The following is an 18,387-nucleotide window of genomic DNA, read 5'->3' on the forward strand; positions in this document are numbered from 1 at the left end:
TAACTGTGTGTGTTAATTAACTGTTGATTGAGAATCTCATCAACAAACAGCTGTGGCTCATTGAATCATTTTAAAAACATCCAACTATCATGTGAACTTCACTGCGCCTCATTAGACAATAAACATCTTTAAGCTTTTCAAATGATAAAAGCCTTCACAGCAAACAGGATGACAACATTCACTTATTCAGAGGATTCATTAAATACAGACACACAGGAAATAAAAGACTTGGCCTCGGGATTTAATGGTAGAGCGCCACCTGCTGGACACAACCGTGAAAACACACAATTAGAGTCAGAAATATTTTATTAATCCTTTGTGGGAAACTGTTTAGTTTTTAATCGTTTTCTCAGTTTGTGTTTCCTGTCGAGTATGTTGATGCTCCAGCGTTAGTGAGTGAACACATGATGAGCTCAGAGCTTTAACCTCAGCTTTCCAAACAGGCGACAGCCACATGATTATTGTTGGAAACTCCTTATTACATAGATGCGCTGTTGGGTCCTCGCGTTTCACATCAGGCATCTCGTCGGGCAGCTCAGGTCCTAAGGCGGGAGTCGTTGACTGTTTGTGTTTGAGGAGAAGGTGAGTTTTAATCACAGACATATAAAATACACGTGTTTATGGTTTTAATGATCCGTTAATGTCGCTAGTTAGTTTATTGGTATGTAAATGTTCTAGCGACCATTTAGCGCCTTATCCACGTTTCGTTATTTGTTCAGCGCTAATTACTGCACCGTTGGTGCTGTAGTGAGCTAGTTATGCTAAAGCTAAAGCTAGCTATGCTAAAGCTGGCTATGCTAAAGCTAACTAAGCTAAAGCTAGTGTGACGAGGTGTCCCGGTGAATAACAAACAGGCCCAGCTCTCCGCAATAAGTCTCTCTTCTCTCTTCTCTTTGAGCTTTGTCTCACCGACGCTGACTGGGAGACACCAGGTGTGTTTGACCAGGTGTGTGGTTTAGTTTACCTGCCCTACGGTCCGTTGTATCCAGTGTTATACCACAGCTGTGACAGCAGGGGGCGCTGCTGCGGCAGCTAATGTTAAACAGTCTGTTTTTATTATCAGTCATTAAAACTGGTTATTATGCTTTGAATTGATTCATTTAAGAGGAAGAGACAACTCCTCCATATGCTTTAGTTTGGTTTCTTTGTGAATCAACAGTCATCTAACAGTTTATGCTTCTCTGTCTCTCAGTTCTTTGTGTTTTTGCTGCAGAACCTCCTTTTCCTCTGTGTTCTTTCATCAGACCTGCAAAGTTTGTGTTTCAGTTTGAAGTCATTGAAATCTTCAGCTTGTTTTCTATCCTCCTCCTTGTATTTCTATGTTACCAAGCTTTTAAATGGACACTGGCTCATTGACAGGAAGTTGATTTATTGATCATTAAACAGTAACAGATCAGCTGGTTCCAATACACAGAATAATGTGTCAACATGAGAAAACAGTGGGATGGATCATTAGAACAGTGAGATAAAAGACAGTAGGTGCTGCAGCCTGTTGTCATTAAAGCTGCATCATTCATGTTGACACTGCTGATGTCTGTGCATGTTGGGAGGAAACGTTAGTGAGGCAGGACCTTCACTTTGAATTCAGATGCCTCCACTTGTCTTTCTGGGACTTGTCTCCTCTGTGGTCCAGGAAAAGGCAAAACTATGGAAATAAATCAAAATTCACTCTGTTGATGTCAGAGCAGTCCAGAGTCCAGACCCAGAGGTCACAGGATGATGCATTTCTCTTTGTATTTATGTTTTTGTGCATTTATTTCTGTGTCATGTTTTTTCTTCAGTGTCTCCATCTCTTCTTTCAAATGTTCTTCTTTGTGCTTTGAGAGGTTTTGGAACAGTTCACTTTCTCGTTCATGTCGGCCCTCAGCCTCTTTCATTTGTCCCTCATGTCTTTGCTTCAGTTCCTGTATTTCCTCCATGTGTTTTTCTACCAGAGCTGTAAAGTCTTTGGTGTATTTCTGTCTGAACTCATTAAACTCTTCAGCCTGTTTTCTGGCCTCCTCTTCATATTTCTTTTTCATCTCCTCTATTTTTTTCTTATAGTTCTCCTCTAATTCGTTTCTCTCTTTCTCCTCCTGTTCCCGTCTGAGTCGATCTTCTTCTTTTCTTTTCTTTTCATATTTCTCTCTTTCCTGCTCATATTCTTCTTGGAGCCTTTTCAGTTTGTCTTGTTCCTCCTGTCGTCTCTGTTCATCTTCTTGGTATCGTTTCTCCCACCAATCTTTTCTTTCCTTCTCCCAGTTCTCTCGTTGTGTTTTCATCTCTTCCCTGTTCTGCTCCCGTTCACCTTCAAGTTTCTGTTCCCACTCCTGTCGTTCAGTTTCCTCCTGAATTTTCTTCTTCTCTTCTTCTTCTCTCTCTTCCTGTTCTTTCTTTCTTTGCTCACGTTCCCTGTTGATTTTTTCCTCCATTTCTTTAAGTTGTTGTTCTCTCCGTTTTCTCTCCTCTTCAGTTTCTTCCTTCTGTTCTTTCATTCTTTTTTTCATTTCCTGTATTTTTTCCTCATGTTTTCTTTGAAGTTCTTCTTCCTTCCTCTTCATCTCTTCTTCCTTCTCCTTCAGGATTCTCTCCACTTCGTGTTTTATCGCTGCCTCTGCCTCTTGGAACATCTCGTTGGTGTAGCAGCCTGCACCGTTTTCCTTCACCATTGTCTTAACTTTTGTCATCAACTCTCTGACTTGTGTCCGGTCTGTCTGGTTGTTGTTGTTAAAGACCTGGTATCTGCCTCCGCAGTCATTTAGCAGTTTTCTGACAAAGTCATCTGAGTTTTCTATGTAACTTTCAATTGTTTGGTTTTTTAGATCATCTCCTCTGGTGAAGATGACGATGATGAAGTCTCCTGACTTTTTGCCAAAGTATTTTTTGATCAGCTCCACAGATTGTCTTTCCTCCTGTGTGAATCGACCAATCTGCAGCACCAGTAAGATCACATGAGGTCCAGGAGACAACATGCTGATGCATTTCACAAGCTCCTCTTCAACTTGATCATTGGACAGAGTCGTGTCAAACAAACCAGGGGTGTCGACCACAACAACAGGACGTCCATCAACCTGTGCTGTTGCTTTCTGGCAGAACTTGGTCACTGACTTTGAGCTCACTATAGAATTAAACTCCTCTTTGCCTAAAATGGTGTTTCCTGTTGCACTTTTCCCACTGCCAGTCTTCCCGATCAGGACCATCCTGAGAGGTTCTCTGTTCTGAGCTTCATCACCAGCATCAATCTCACTGCTGACTTTAATTCTCTGTAATTCAGCTGTGAGTTTTGTGACCATCTCCATCTGAGCCTTGGTGAACATGTCCTTTGTGAAGCTTCTGGATCCTTCAGGTCTCATTGTGTCCACAGTGTCCAACAGCTCAGAGACCTGCTGCTTGTCCCTGATGTTGAGAACAACAGATCTTCCTCCACAGCTCTGACAGAGCTCCTGGGTGTCTCTGTTCTCTCTGACAAAGTTAACAACAGCTGGAGCTGTAGGATCTGACTCCACAGTGAACAGGATCATGGTGAAGTCATTGACTCGAGAGCTGAACGTGTTCTGGATGGTCTTTAACTCTCCCTTGTCTTCATCAGTGAGGGGACCCACAGGTAGGACCAGGATAAAGGCATGGACGCCCTCAGGATCACAGAGGGAGATACACCTGAGTGATTCCTCCATCACTGCCTCCTGAGGTTTTCCATCCAAGGCAGGCAGCTCCACCAGGGAAACCCAACGTCCACACACCTCTGCCTGCTTTTTAACACACTCTGAGGAGCTGGACACTGGATGAAGCTCTGTCTGACCTAAGATGGTCTTGGCTGCTGAGGTCTTCCCTGCTCCTCTTCTCCCAAACAGAACCAGGTTTAAACCAGACTTTGGTCTCATGGTCTGTTCAGTGCATGTGAGGAAGGCTCCTCTGTTTTCATGCACCATGTTCTCCATCTTCTCCATTAAGGAGTTCCAGTTCTCTTCAGACATCCTGTAGTGTCGTCCTCCACAGTCTCTAAGGAGTTCACTGAAACCTGGTCCAGTCTCCTCATGTGAGCTGACGACCAGTGAGTGTTTCAAAGCACAAATCATTTTAAAAACATCCAACTATCATGTGAACTTCACTGCGCCTCATTAGACAATAAACATCTTTAAGCTTTTCAAATGATAAAAGCCTTCACAGCAAACAGGATGACAACATTCACTTATTCAGAGGATTCATTAAATACAGACACACAGGAAATAAAAGACTTGGCCTCGGGATTTAATGGTAGAGCGCCACCTGCTGGACACAACCGTGAAAACACACAATTAGAGTCAGAAATATTTTATTAATCCTTTGTGGGAAACTGTTTAGTTTTTAATCGTTTTCTCAGTTTGTGTTTCCTGTCGAGTATGTTGATGCTCCAGCGTTAGTGAGTGAACACATGATGAGCTCAGAGCTTTAACCTCAGCTTTCCAAACAGGCGACAGCCACATGATTATTGTTGGAAACTCCTTATTACATAGATGCGCTGTTGGGTCCTCGCGTTTCACATCAGGCATCTCGTCGGGCAGCTCAGGTCCTAAGGCGGGAGTCGTTGACTGTTTGTGTTTGAGGAGAAGGTGAGTTTTAATCACAGACATATAAAATACACGTGTTTATGGTTTTAATGATCCGTTAATGTCGCTAGTTAGTTTATTGGTATGTAAATGTTCTAGCGACCATTTAGCGCCTTATCCACGTTTCGTTATTTGTTCAGCGCTAATTACTGCACCGTTGGTGCTGTAGTGAGCTAGTTATGCTAAAGCTAAAGCTAGCTATGCTAAAGCTGGCTATGCTAAAGCTAACTAAGCTAAAGCTAGTGTGACGAGGTGTCCCGGTGAATAACAAACAGGCCCAGCTCTCCGCAATAAGTCTCTCTTCTCTCTTCTCTTTGAGCTTTGTCTCACCGACGCTGACTGGGAGACACCAGGTGTGTTTGACCAGGTGTGTGGTTTAGTTTACCTGCCCTACGGTCCGTTGTATCCAGTGTTATACCACAGCTGTGACAGCAGGGGGCGCTGCTGCGGCAGCTAATGTTAAACAGTCTGTTTTTATTATCAGTCATTAAAACTGGTTATTATGCTTTGAATTGATTCATTTAAGAGGAAGAGACAACTCCTCCATATGCTTTAGTTTGGTTTCTTTGTGAATCAACAGTCATCTAACAGTTTATGCTTCTCTGTCTCTCAGTTCTTTGTGTTTTTGCTGCAGAACCTCCTTTTCCTCTGTGTTCTTTCATCAGACCTGCAAAGTTTGTGTTTCAGTTTGAAGTCATTGAAATCTTCAGCTTGTTTTCTATCCTCCTCCTTGTATTTCTATGTTACCAAGCTTTTAAATGGACACTGGCTCATTGACAGGAAGTTGATTTATTGATCATTAAACAGTAACAGATCAGCTGGTTCCAATACACAGAATAATGTGTCAACATGAGAAAACAGTGGGATGGATCATTAGAACAGTGAGATAAAAGACAGTAGGTGCTGCAGCCTGTTGTCATTAAAGCTGCATCATTCATGTTGACACTGCTGATGTCTGTGCATGTTGGGAGGAAACGTTAGTGAGGCAGGACCTTCACTTTGAATTCAGATGCCTCCACTTGTCTTTCTGGGACTTGTCTCCTCTGTGGTCCAGGAAAAGGCAAAACTATGGAAATAAATCAAAATTCACTCTGTTGATGTCAGAGCAGTCCAGAGTCCAGACCCAGAGGTCACAGGATGATGCATTTCTCTTTGTATTTATGTTTTTGTGCATTTATTTCTGTGTCATGTTTTTTCTTCAGTGTCTCCATCTCTTCTTTCAAATGTTCTTCTTTGTGCTTTGAGAGGTTTTGGAACAGTTCACTTTCTCGTTCATGTCGGCCCTCAGCCTCTTTCATTTGTCCCTCATGTCTTTGCTTCAGTTCCTGTATTTCCTCCATGTGTTTTTCTACCAGAAAAAAAACATGGACCCTGAACTCTCCTCTCTGGGTGTTGATATCAGAATCAGTGAATGATCAAATGATCGATCACTGAAGAGTTCCAGGACTCTGCAGAGTCTCTGTCTGAGCTCCTCAGTGAAGTCTTCAGGCTGTAGAACCAGTAGGACCACATGAGGTCCAGGATCACATTGTTTCTCACATTCTTTTATAAACTCTGTCAGTTTGTGTTGGGATATTTCAGGATGCAGCAGATCTGGGGTGTTGATGAGAACTACTTCTTTCTCCTCCACCTGTCCTCTGACACTCTGACAGGTGTCTGGTTCTTCCTTAGGGTTGGACTGAGTCTGTCCCAGTATGAGGTTCCCCACTGAGCTCCTGTCAGACCAGCTGTTCCCCAGTAGAACCAGCCTCAGCTCTGACACTGTGAAGAACAAGAATTTAGAAAAGGCACCTGAACACCAACCTGTATTTATTAGTATTACTGATATTTAACATCAGGACTTTGCAGTGACAAATTTACTGCAATGAAATGTTTGACTTTAAAAGCCTTATTTCTGAATGTATGTGGTCTTGAAGTTGTGTGATTTCAATATAAATATTTTCAGATGTGAACATCATTTGTGATGAGCACAAATGGAACTGAACTCAGGACTCAAAATGTCCCCACAACAGTCGCCACCCTCTAGTTGGTACTCCTTCCCCTTTTTTTAAAGTTGTGCTTTGAGTTGGTGAAGGCTCTTCCTCTGCTGTAACATTAGGTTAATGTACAGGCCAGAGGTATTAGAGAGTAGAACCCATCAGCTTAACATGTGCACTTTTGCTATTCTTTATCACAGGTTAGTAAACACTTAAAAATCAAGTGTACGCTGCAGACATCCTTAGAAATCTTAAAGATGATACTAATGATATAGTCCTGTGTGGTTGGACATTTACTGGTTTTATTTGTCACCAAATTAAAATATTTGTAGGTTATTACGAAATACCTGAAATGTTATTGTAATTCTCTACCTTAGATATATGGTAGTTATGTTGAAGCCTTAAGGTAGAATAGCACCATTCAATGGTAAAATGATTGAGAGCACAATTTAATCTACAGTTCACATTACCTAGGAAATACAATAAGAAAGTGCAATATGTTTTATGGTTGGTTTATTTGTCAGCGTATCTGAAGTCAAGTCAATGTTTGAATGTGTTGAAGAAGAAATCCTCTTGTAAAGTCACACTTTCATTATTCTTTATCACAGACTACATGACCTCTGAACTGAACCTTAGAGGAGCAACATTTAGGTAACGTAAGCTGGCTGATGGTTACTATAGCGATGTCACTTGTGTACGACATTAAACATTTCTAAAATTTACTTTTAAAAATGGTGGATACAGGTGCTGTATTGGCTTATTCTCTCACAAATCAACATACTTCACTCGTGGCGAACTGACTAGTACCTACTCTAAAGCAAGACTTAAAAATGTCTCTTAAAACAGCGTTCTAAGGGCTACTGTAATCCTCAGCTCCTGTGGTTCCACTAAATGTTCTAAAAACTAGGATAAAGTTCTTCTGGTCCCCCAGAACAGTGATACTTGGACCACATAAATTCAGAAAGGTGGTTTTGAAAGTCAAATATTTCAGTGCAGTAAAAACAGTACTATTTAAATATAAAGTATTCAGTATTTATAAAATGTCAATATTTCCTATTCAGGCACATTTTGTCACTGCTTTGCTTCCATAAGTTATTTTCTTGCAGTTTGTGCATATTAAATACTGTACACAGTTCAGTTTGACTCACTGTCAGGTGGCAGCATATTATAGCTGCTGCTGCGTTTCAGTGGCTGCAGGTCATCTGTAAAAACACAGTATCACCAGTTTATTAGGAACCCCTGTGTCAGACCCAGTCGGTTTCTTAGGAACCCCTGAGTCGGACCCAGTCAGTCTAATCTAACAGTCTTGCAGGTGTTGATTCAGTGTGTGATTATTTTTGGAGGATGTAGCTTGTGCTGCTGTTTAACAAGCAGGTCTCTGTGTAATGGAGGTCTCTGTCACATGACAGTAAACTGACACAACACACAGGTTTGTGTTAATGCACCAAGTGGTTTTGCACCTTCAGCTGAAGAACAATAGAAAAATAAGAAATGTGAACATTGTAAAAGGTTCAGTAATAAACAAAATGTGACTGAACTCACCTGGTGCTGCAGTTGCCATAATGTCCCTGGAAATATCAGTTCAACTGAGGAGCAGCTGCTGTGTTTGAAGGGAGAAGAATTAAAGTGGGATTTGTTGTTTTCACAGTTAAAGCAGTTTTCCTAATAACTGTGCTGCTTCAGGGGAGATTCAATAAGAAAACTCATCTCTTGTCAACAATGTGAATTCTGTTTTCTTTACTTTAAAACATATGGCAGGATGCTGTCAGTCTACAAATGTCATTATGTTGCTGGCAGTTGTTCCTGGGTCTTATAAAGGAAATTTACACGTCTTTCTTTCATATCTTTTCCATGTTTTCTAATAAATGACAACTTTAGCTTTGACCTAATCCATCCATTTAGGCTATACTGATGATATAATCACTACAGAAACAACTCGGATTATATTAGAGGTTCACAAATATACCCGGACAAACTTTTTCATGCCTTGTGTTGTTTACTGTGCAACGATTCTGTCTGCAGCTGAACTAACAATCAATCAATCGATATTGTCCTCAACTTACTTATTAAAGCCAATGTGACAGTGTCAGAGTCAGGTTTATTATTTTTGTTTGACAACAACAAGCAAATCTAAAATGGCTGATACAGTCACTTTGTCCTGAGAGCAGACATTCAGTCTGTACAGTGAAACATTTCAGAGAATAACCAGGGACTGGAAACAGACTGAAACACAGAGAAACATCTGTCCACATCTGTAAACACACGAGTTGTTAACTCTTGGTTTGTGTTTCCAGCTCAGTAAAGTTGGAGCGTCAGCCCGAACACACCTGGACTGACGGTAACATGAAGCTTTCTGTTCATAAAAGGAATAAATGACCTTTACATATACAAACATAAACAACACACCGCTTTTATTGCACCACATTACCTGTCAGATATCACTGGGCCTTCTTACACCGTCTGCCGTGTTAGTCTTATGACACATTGGAAGTAGAAGTGAAACTAACATTATTTGTGGGGGAGGGAAAATCAAGCAATATGTGTCCGCTGTGGAATGTACATATAAATATTATTATACTACAATAATATATAATGTTACTATAGCACAGAAATAATGTCTAACCCAGTATGTAATGGAAATATAACTGTGTTAACTGTTGATTGAAAATCTCATTAACAAACAGCTGTGGCTCATTGGATTATTTGAAAAACATCCAACTATCATGTGAACTTCACTGCGCACTGTGGCTGAATCACGCGTCATTATACAATATAATAAAACACAAAGTTACAGTCGCAGAGGCGCTGTTGGGTCCTCGCGTTTCACATCAGGCATCTCGTCGGGCAGCTCAGGTCCTAAGGCGGGAGTCGTTGACTGTTTGTGTTTGAGGAGAAGGTGAGTTTTAATCACAGACATATAAAATACACGTGTTTATGGTTTTAATGATCCGTTAATGTCGCTAGTTAGTTTATTGGTATGTAAATGTTCTAGCGACCATTTTAGCGCCTTATCCACGTTTCGTTATTTGTTCAGCGCTAATTACTGCACCGTTGGTGCTATAGTGAGCTAGCTATGCTAAAGCTAGCTATGCTAAAGCTAACTGTGCTAAAGCTAAAGCTAGCGAACACTTTCTGATTGCGTTGTATTTCATGTATTCCAGAATAACAGACCACTACAGACCGGGCTTCGATATATTAGACTTCAGATCCCAAGTGTCCGATGAACCAGGCCTGTGAGCTTCCACATTAAAGCGCCACAAACTGTTGTACCGTGTCCAGCCTCAGTCTCTTAGCGGAGCAGCTGTGTGGACGAGGTGTCCCGGTGAATAACAAACAGGCCCAGCTCTCCGCAATAAGTCTCTCTTCTCTCTTCTCTTTGAGCTTTGTCTCACCGACGCTGACTGGGAGACACCAGGTGTGTTTGACCAGGTGTGTGGTTTAGTTTACCTGCCCTACGGTCTGTTGTATCCAGTGTTATACCACAGCTGTGACAGCAGGGGGCGCTGCTGCGGCAGCTAATGTTAAACAGTCTGTTTTTATCATCAGTCATTAAAACTGGTTATTATGCTTTGAATTGATTTATTAAAGAGGCAGAGACAGATGATTTTTATTCTTCATTGTCCATTTTTATATGTAGGAGTCTAATGTTGAACTTGTCACTTATTAGAAGTTTTCCAGTATTTCTGTCTATTTCTAACAGAATCATTAGAAGCTGTATCTGCAGGGTTTCTTGAATGGAGCTAGCAACGTTTAAAAAGACAGTGTTCCTGCTCTAGAAAGTTTTTTTATTAATTTTTTATGTCAAAGTAGCATGTATCATTCAAAGCAAATATTTTTGTATGTGTGTGTAATAAATAAAATATAATTTTCAGTACATCTGGTTGTCATTGTGTGTCTGTGATGTATTAAATCATTTCAGAGAGAAGTTATCAGAGGACGACACATCTGTTGTTGTATTTCTCTTTTAGTTGCTGTTTCTTGCTCTTGTTCTCTCATCAGCTCCTCCATCTCTTTGAGATGTTTGTCTTTTTGTGAGAGTTCTTCCTTTAGTTCGGCTCATTCTCACAGCCACTGACATTATATGGAGTTTCCTGATACTGACGTTTCCTCAGACACAACAAACCACAACCACAGGACGACCGTTCACGTCACTCTTTACTTTCTGACAGTATCTGGTGACTGATTTTTTACTTAATTCAGTTTTAAACTCCTTCCTTCCTAGAATAGTGTTTCCTGAAGAGCTTTTTCCAGTTCCAGTCTTCCCTATCAGAATAATCCTGAGACAGTCTGGACTCTGCTTCTCTTCTTTACTCTGCAGCTTGTTGATATATTTCTCCTGCTGTATGACTTTATCAGTTTGGGCCTGCATGAATGTTCCCACTGTATAGCAGCCTGGTTTGTCCTTGTTCAGTCTCATTGTGTCCACAGTGTCCAACAGCTCAGAGACCTGCTGCTTGTCCCTGATGTTGAGAACAACAGATCTTCCTCCACAGCTCTGACAGAGCTCCTGGATGTCTCTGTTCTCTCTGACAAAGTTAACAACAGCTGGAGCTGTAGGATCTGACTCCACAGTGAACAGGATCATGGTGAAGTCATTGACTCGAGAGCTGAACGTGTTCTGGATGGTCTTTAACTCTCCCTTGTCTTCATCAGTGAGGGGACCCACAGGTAGGACCAGGATGAAGGCATGGATGCCCTCAGGATCACAGAAGGAGCAGCTGATTTACAGAGACGCTCAGTCTCCTCCTGTGAGCTGACGACCAGTGAGTGTTTGAAAGCATCTTGATCAAACAGTCTCAGGATGAGCTCCAGTGTTTCTCTCTTTGAACTGGTGAATCTAGAGGTTTGTTGGTTTCACCAACAGCAGCAGAACATTTGGTCCTGAAGACAAAGGTTCATACATCTCTTCACTTCCTCTTTCACTGTTTCCTCAGACAGACTGAAGATGTTTGGGGCTTTAACTACTGTCACAGGTTTCCCTCTCCACTCCCCATAGGTGACCAACACTGTTTTTGGAAAGGAATCCCTTGCAGGCCAATTATCAAGTTTCCAAGTCTTGTCTTTTTGGTGTCACTTTTCCCCAACAGTACAATCCTGAGTTTAGATTCTGTAAAACAGGAGAGAGAGAGAAGGAAATCATGGAACATAATCTCTGTATTGAACAGAACCACAGCTTCCATGTAGTATTAAAGGTGTGGTATCAACAAAGTGACCTTTCTGTCTGCTGCTTCAGTGCGACTTTATTACACCTGCTAAGCAAAGCCGTTGGCAGGAGTACTTGCTTCACTCGATACATGTGCATCATAATACTGTGCACGGTTTATGCTCGGCCTTCACTTGAGTTGGGGCAACGTGTGGAGTGCTTTAAGTGTAGGGTTAGGGCGAAGCCTCCAGCAACCTTGTCATGAGTTGGGAGAACGGATGCAGGATCAGAGGTGTTATAATAAAGCAGAAGACTTACACTATGAGAAGAACACTGAAGATTTACCTCTCCTGCCAAGAGTCCACATGTGGCTCCACAGCAGGAGAAGTTGTCCTACTGGTCAAACCTTCAACCACAGGTAGTTTAGGATGCTAAGTGCATTTCATGCACAATGATAAAGTTAACGTTTGTGATAACATACAGGATCAACCGTGTGTTCTCCATAAAGCAGCTTGGACTCTCATCTGAGCTCATTCAGCTGTTGCTTTTAAAGGACTAAAGATCCCCCTTTCCAGAGCTTCACAGACTTTATCTGAAGTGGTATCCTGCTGCTTGATGTTTAACTATACTTTTTGTTGAGTTAGTGGTTTTCAGTGGATGCATCCTGGTTTTATGCCAGTGAGGTGTGATTATATTCACTTACCAGTCACTTTATCTGTAGCAGTATCTGAGATGTTTCACAGGTTGTACATCACCTGATAATTTAAAAACACAAAGGTGTATTTTTATTGCTTGTTAAAACATGTATGGATTTTATCGTAGACCACTTTAGGACAGTACTAACTTAGTTTACTTCAAACACCATGCTTATACAGCAGCCCGTTTGTCCTGGTGTCCTGCAGAGGACATCCTGGCCTTTCTAGTGAAGCCTCTCAAGTTGAGGTGTGCCCAGCAGAGCACGTGTTTTAAAGTGGGGGCAGTTGCTGCAGGGACCTTCCCTGGCAGGGTTTCAGCTCTTTATAGTTACTGGGAGGTTTTATAATAACCAGTAATTCTCACGCAGGCACTAAAGGCAACATGGCAGTACCTTTAAAAATAGTTTCATTAAGATGAAGCAGTCAGTAAGATCAGAATGGACCATTCATTCTGATGAGACGATTAACTGAAAATGCAAATGCAGGAAACTTATTGAGTCCAGTGAGCTTGGAGCCTCAGTCCTGCTGAAACAGCTGTGTGTTCACAGTTTGGTCCATCCAGCCCAGTGTCTTTACAGAAGAACACATGAAGCCAAAACGTAAAAATCTAATCTGGCTGTAGTTTTTTGGCTCATCAGGTTTTTTAGTCTCTATCAAATCAAATCATCACATTTGAATAGCTGCTGTGAATCGTTTGCAGTAGGTTTAGTTGGTAACTGATTGTGAACAGATCTGTGAACCTAAAATGTGAGGATGCAGTTTATTCTCATATAAATGAAAAGTGCATGAAATTTAACAAATACATAAAACTACTTGACAGTTGTTAAAGACGTCAGCGTCACATTTAAAGGGTTTGTTGTGTTTGATAAGTGTCTGTCCCTTTTCCTGTTTTACAGTTTACGCTGAAGGTTTTCAGACAGATGTTAGACAGATGTGCTTCATTTTCTCTCAAACATGAACACGGTGCACCCACCCGATGGTGACTCCGTCAGCCTGAACCGCTGAGTTTTTCCATAGAGCTGAGCCATAATGTTTGTCAGTTACAGTGAGTTAGGAAAAGCTGGTCCCCCCAGTCACTGGGCCTGTAACGGAAACTGCCATAAAGTGGTTTTAAATCTCAAACCTTCATGAACATGATCCACCTCAAACTCTGCAGAAACATAGAGCAGCACTGCAAATAAATCCGACCTTTGACCTGCACTATGACTTTAAACTACACCTCTGGAGGAGATAAGACAAGATAAATGTTACTATTATGAACCAAAGTTTGAGTTTACTGTTAGTGATCTTATACCATGACTTTAAAAATGTCTTAATGCTAATATCTGTTTGTCATTGTAGTGGAGGTTTGAAATGTTTGCCCAGTAGTTGGAACTAGTCTAAATGTGACCTGTGCTGCAGCCCGTTGAGCTCGGCCTTTAATGGGCTGCTTCAGTGGAGAGTCCGTGTGAGATAAACACATTTGGTCCAGTTATATTAGTCGTCACATCAACAGGATGTTGGCTTTGTGTGTCTGTGATGTGCCAGTTTTGAAAACGTTTCCTTATGTCCACCTGCCCCGTGTCGGGACACGTGTACTGACACTTGTGGAAACATGTTGAAGGCAGAGAATCATCTGTCATGTCAAGTTTCTGTCGCGTTTCGTTCGACGTGTATCATTAACATTTTAACGTGCACGTCAGTTCAGAAGCCGCTGTTATATAAGATCATGCTCTGGGTCTTTATGGGCCTCAGTGACACCTGGAAGAAGCTGCTGCATGTTGGGACAGGACCTGAGGACTCTGAGACTCTAACAGCAAATATGTGTGAACATTTCAGTTCATATGGTTTTTGGTTTGATAAAATCATAGATCACTTTAACACCCAATCCTCTAATCACCTGCTGAATTTAAAAGAAATTCATCGTTTAATTTGTTTATCAGTAAAATCAAATTGTTGATTATTTAAACTCTGTTTTTTTTTTTTTAAGCCGATTTATTTGACCTTATTGTTTTAGCAGGAATGATTCTGTCAGACATATTAATCTATTGGCTCTGCTGTTTTCTAACTTGGACCCAGACTGAATTCCAGAGATGTGGAGGTGATGGAGACGTTTGAATCCAGCGACTGTGGGTTCACATCCTGAACTGTAAAAGTCTGCACCGTGCACATGTACGCTCATATAAATTCTTCAAAACATGCCCATTTTGTAAATGGGGGCCTGTTGCCTGACACGGTTTCCGCCCCTGGTTTGCAGATCCAGGTGTTTTCTTTTAGCTCTTTCAGCTTCCTAATGAGAAACATGGAGCAGAATGAGCTGCAGCTGGGACCTGAAGTGTTAAAGGTCCTGAAAGCTGTGGATTTATAGATCCTCTCCCGCAGCTCCACAGGGTTTTACGTGTTCGTCACATCTGGGTCAGGAGGCCCCACATGCCTGCAGCTGGAGGGGACAGGCGTCTGCATGTCTGCCGTCAGGACCGACACATAAATACCTGCAGGTCCAGATGCCGCTCTCACTGTCGGACTGTCTGCATCTGGAAGACGCACGAGGAGGCTGAGAGACGCCAACATGGTCCCACTGAGGCTGGTCGTCTTCGGCCGTGAGTATCTGCTCCGAGGCTTCACAGCCTCCGGTCACAGAGTCGCTGTTTCTGGACCTGGTCCTGCTGTCCAACTACATAGTGCACAAACAGGAATTGAGGATTTACTCTCAGCTCAACAGAAAAATGTAGAAAAACAAAAGAACAATTTTCTTCTTTATTTTACGTTTTGAGTTCAGTCTGTGTCGACTGTAAACAGCCTCATTTGCTGATATTGAAACTGTATGTGATCAGACCCATAGACCATCTGATGTCCCACATTCAGAAAAAGTTTGAGTTTTGTCCTGAATCAGCTCCAGACAGGACAGAAGACCTTTGGGTCCCGGTGTTAGTGGTTAAAGTTGTGACCTGTGTTGTGTTTTCAGTGCTGGCTGCTGTTTGGCTTTTCACTGGTGCTGCTGGTAAGTTTGTCGTCATTCACATCTGTAGATTCAAAATCTACATAAAGTAAATTGCCTGTTAAGTGAAATATGTTAGCTCTCCAGTTGACTCAGCACAGGAGTGGATATCTGCAGTTTTTCCAACAGACGGTTCGATGTGTTAAAGCTGCAGTGACGCACTGATCAATGAGGCTGTTTGACCCTGAGTGTTAAATAAAGACAAACCAGATGAGACACACTGAGCAGTGAACGATGATGATGATGATGAGGGTGATGAGGGTGATGAAGATGTGTGTGTGTTCACAGAGGGAGAGGTGGTCTACGCCTGCCACAACGGCACCGCTGACATGTCCTGTGGTAAGAAAACAAAACCTCACCTTGCTGGCCTTATGGGGACCCCTGCTCCTGTCCCCTAAGCTTTAACTTCAGCCTTAGTTCCTCCAGTGACATGTAGACATGGATCTGATCAGTCTTCACTGTAACAACAAATCTGTGTCTTATTGCATTGAAGAGTCGACATGTCGTCCTTTAAATCAGGCTCTCAGCCCACCAGTCAGACCAGTCAGACCAGTACAAACAGGCAAATGTTGTTGTCAGTTTGCTGCACAGCGTCTGAGTGAACACCATGTGATGAAACTTCTCATTCGTCCTCCTCTGCAGATGTCGGCAGTAAGATCAAGCTGGAGCACATCCTCTATAAGGTTGGTGTGGGGACGAGGTGTGGGGAGGGAAAACCCCACCCGGACGATGGACCTGGCACCTTCTGCTCCTTCCCCTGGGCTGAGATGGTGGTGGAGGATCTGTAAGAAACTCATTGTTGTTTTTGTAATTAATCCAGTCAGAGCTGAAGACACAACAGAACTTTGTTCCACCAGCAGAGTCTGCAGGTTCCTTCCCCGTCCAGTAGAACAGTCCAGGGTTCCTGTAGTAACAGTCTGGTTTGGGTTCCCATTGAGAACGTTGGTGATTCTTGGATAGACATAAATCTGTCCTGGTTGGATCATCAGTGACCAACTGTGTTAGAAAATATGTGATTCTTTACTAAAAAGTCTGATTGAGAGAAGTCTACTACAACTCCCATGATGCATTTCTGTATGAAATATCCAGTCACAGAAGTTCAAATGTAGAAACCTGCTAAAACATCAGCAGATTAAATCAGTGACTGACTCTGGATCAGTTTGGTATCAGCTCAGTGGATTTAAATGTCTGTGTTTCCTCCATTGCAACAGCAGCTGAGGCTCATGGGTAATGTAGTATTTAGAGACAAAAAGTCTTAATAAATCAAATGATGGTCACAACATAAGCCTATGGTCCTACATTATGTTAATATTATTATTATTATTATTATTAATATTAATTATTATTTGGTAAGGTTCTATTTTAGGGCACACACACATTTTCTAGTTCATAATTAGAGTTTTAAAATATATTTAAAACAATCAAACAAATAAAAGAATCAGCTGCTGTTTGAATGTTTTGGTGATATTACATCTGAGTAATATTATCAACACATCTGGCCTGGTGTTTTGTCTCCGTCTCCAGCTGTGACAACAGGAGGTCCTGTAAGGTCCCGGTCACTGAGCACGTGTTCGGTGAATATCCCTGTAAGGAGCAGACCAGATACCTGGAGGTGTCCTATACCTGTGCCAAACCACCTCCTCCAACACCTCCTCCTCCTCCAACACCTCCGCCCAAACCTGACTGTACGTATAACAACATACACAGACCATTAATAATTATGGACATTATTTTAATTTAACTTTCCCAACCACAGCTCCACCTTAATTTAGTCCAAATAAATGAATGTGTGTGACTCACCTGAGTCTCCCCGTCCAGTCAAATAAAATGTCAGCGATTCATTAAAAGTCTGTTGTAGGGCGCCCCCTGGTGGCCCAGCTCTGTCTGTGTTCGTGTATCAGTCGGACCTGACTGTGTTTCTCCACAGGCAAAGACAAAGAGGCCGGAGACGCCTGAGGTTCAGCCTCCAGCTGTTGAACCAAGACACATCCTCAGACTGATCAGTGGACTCACACACACAACATGTTCCCAGGACTGTGAAGGTTCTCCATGTCAGATCTCTGCTGTCTGAAGTCCAACAAACCAGAAACACCCCAGAGTTTATACAGTCTGAGTGTAGAGACACCAGTTTGCTTTGTTTTTGCTTTGTTTCTGCTTCTACATTTTCAGTCTGTGTCACAAATAAAGTTTCCTCCTGTTTATTTCTCCTAAGTCGGTTTATCAGGATGTGACAGCAGCTTGAATATTGTCTGATATTCATGGAACCCACATGACGTATTTAAATCACAGAGAGAAAATCTGAAATGAACTGAGACTCAAATGTCTTTCAGGTGTTTGTCTTTGCAAAGAGGTCACAGTCATGGTAGAGACTAAAGCAGCCTGCAGGAGAGAGAAACAAACGGCACAGGGAGTTTTATCCTGGACTATCAGGACCCTGACAGGGAACGTGCCGATTGAGTCGAGGCGTTCTAGACAGGAATGCAAAACAAGAACAACCAGGTGCCGTGACGATGATTTGTGCCAAGGACATCTCCATAGAGTCCATAAACCAGATCCCCCCTCCTGTTTATCTCTACTCTGTGGAGTAAACGCTGAGTGTTGTCACAGAATCAGCTCTGAGAAGTGACCAGCTATTAATGTTTCAGTTACACGTTTATTTTAAGGTGCAGAGTCAGTTGGAGATGGTTTGACTGCACAGCATAGTTCACAGAAAACTGCTCTGAGCTTAAAAGGATAAAACAGCACCGTGATAAACGCAGTACATCAGATAGTACTAGGACTATACTGTAGTTTAATCCTCACTGCTGTGACTTTACTTTAAAAGTCTGTTTGGTATCTGAACTGATTTAAGATCAGTGTGTAGCTGCAGCTCAGATAAACGCACTGCAGTAGAAAGTACTTCTGGTATTTACTGTGATGCAGCCGAGAAGGCAAAGGTTGAGATGTGGGATGTTCATGGAGACCAGGGCTCAGTGGTTTGTGCTGCTCTGACACTGAACCATGTGTGCGCACCGAGCAGCTGCAGTGCGAG

General features: G+C 42.1%; 3 protein-coding genes across 8 annotated transcripts; 1 reads left to right on the top strand and 2 right to left on the bottom strand.

The window, feature by feature from the left end:
• Nucleotides 1–70: 70 nt before the first annotated feature.
• LOC113139224 (L-rhamnose-binding lectin SML-like) lies at nt 71–17,567 on the top strand. 6 transcript variants are annotated; one of them, XM_033325373.1, is made up of 9 exons: nt 6,325–8,879; nt 9,226–9,437; nt 9,703–9,970; nt 14,741–14,958; nt 15,324–15,359; nt 15,645–15,695; nt 15,999–16,140; nt 16,881–17,041; nt 17,284–17,567. In XM_033325373.1, the coding sequence occupies exons 4-9, from the start codon at nt 14,928–14,930 to the stop codon at nt 17,310–17,312; spliced, it is 450 nt and encodes a 149-aa protein (XP_033181264.1). In that variant the 5' UTR covers nt 6,325–8,879; nt 9,226–9,437; nt 9,703–9,970; nt 14,741–14,927; the 3' UTR covers nt 17,313–17,567. The 6 variants fall into 6 exon arrangements, 4 of the variants coding, with proteins under 4 accessions (XP_033181264.1, XP_033181262.1, XP_026178062.1 ...); XM_033325371.1 differs by lacking the exon at nt 9,703–9,970 and having other exon boundaries at nt 14,741–15,359; XM_026322277.2 differs by lacking the exon at nt 9,226–9,437 and having other exon boundaries at nt 14,741–15,359.
• Nucleotides 1,350–9,040, bottom strand: LOC113139225 (GTPase IMAP family member 8-like). Its single transcript, XM_026322281.2, has 5 exons — nt 8,970–9,040; nt 8,084–8,141; nt 7,690–7,743; nt 5,936–6,326; nt 1,350–4,020 (listed from the first exon to the last, which is right to left on the bottom strand). Exons 2-5 carry the CDS (start codon nt 8,100–8,102, stop codon nt 1,710–1,712), a joined length of 2,775 nt encoding a protein of 924 aa, XP_026178066.1. The 5' UTR covers nt 8,103–8,141; nt 8,970–9,040; the 3' UTR covers nt 1,350–1,709.
• Nucleotides 10,650–14,929, bottom strand: LOC113138602 (GTPase IMAP family member 8-like). The gene is made up of 2 exons (XM_026321151.1): nt 14,757–14,929; nt 10,650–11,259 (listed from the first exon to the last, which is right to left on the bottom strand). The coding sequence occupies exons 1-2, from the start codon at nt 14,927–14,929 to the stop codon at nt 10,650–10,652; spliced, it is 783 nt and encodes a 260-aa protein (XP_026176936.1).
• Nucleotides 17,568–18,387: the final 820 nt, after the last annotated feature.

The sequence above is a fragment of the Mastacembelus armatus genome, chromosome 9 (assembly GCF_900324485.2).
Source record: "Mastacembelus armatus chromosome 9, fMasArm1.2, whole genome shotgun sequence".
NCBI lineage: Eukaryota > Metazoa > Chordata > Actinopteri > Synbranchiformes > Mastacembelidae > Mastacembelus > Mastacembelus armatus.

Bases quoted from the DNA above. Each gene is read 5' to 3' on its own strand.
- LOC113139225 (XM_026322281.2), bottom strand. The intron at 6,327-7,689 runs GTGAGTCAAACT...TGTTCTTCACAG, and splicing joins TAATATGCTGCCACCTGACA to TGTCAGAGCTGAGGCTGGTT. The intron at 4,021-5,935 runs GTCCATGTTTTT...ACTGGTCGTCAG, and splicing joins CCCAGAGAGGAGAGTTCAGG to CTCACATGAGGAGACTGGAC.
- LOC113138602 (XM_026321151.1), bottom strand. From the start codon at position 14,929: ATGTTGGCGTCTCTCAGCCTCCTCGTGCGTCTTCCAGATGCAGACAGT. The intron at 11,260-14,756 runs GTAAAACCCTGT...TCTGTAAATCAG, and splicing joins GACCCAGATGTGACGAACAC to CTGCTCCTTCTGTGATCCTG.
- LOC113139224 (XM_033325371.1), top strand. From the start codon at position 15,209: ATGTCCCACATTCAGAAAAAGTTTGAGTTTTGTCCTGAATCAGCTCCA. The intron at 16,141-16,880 runs GTAAGAAACTCA...CTCCGTCTCCAG, and splicing joins GAGATGGTGGTGGAGGATCT to CTGTGACAACAGGAGGTCCT. The intron at 17,042-17,283 runs GTACGTATAACA...GTTTCTCCACAG, and splicing joins ACCTCCGCCCAAACCTGACT to GCAAAGACAAAGAGGCCGGA.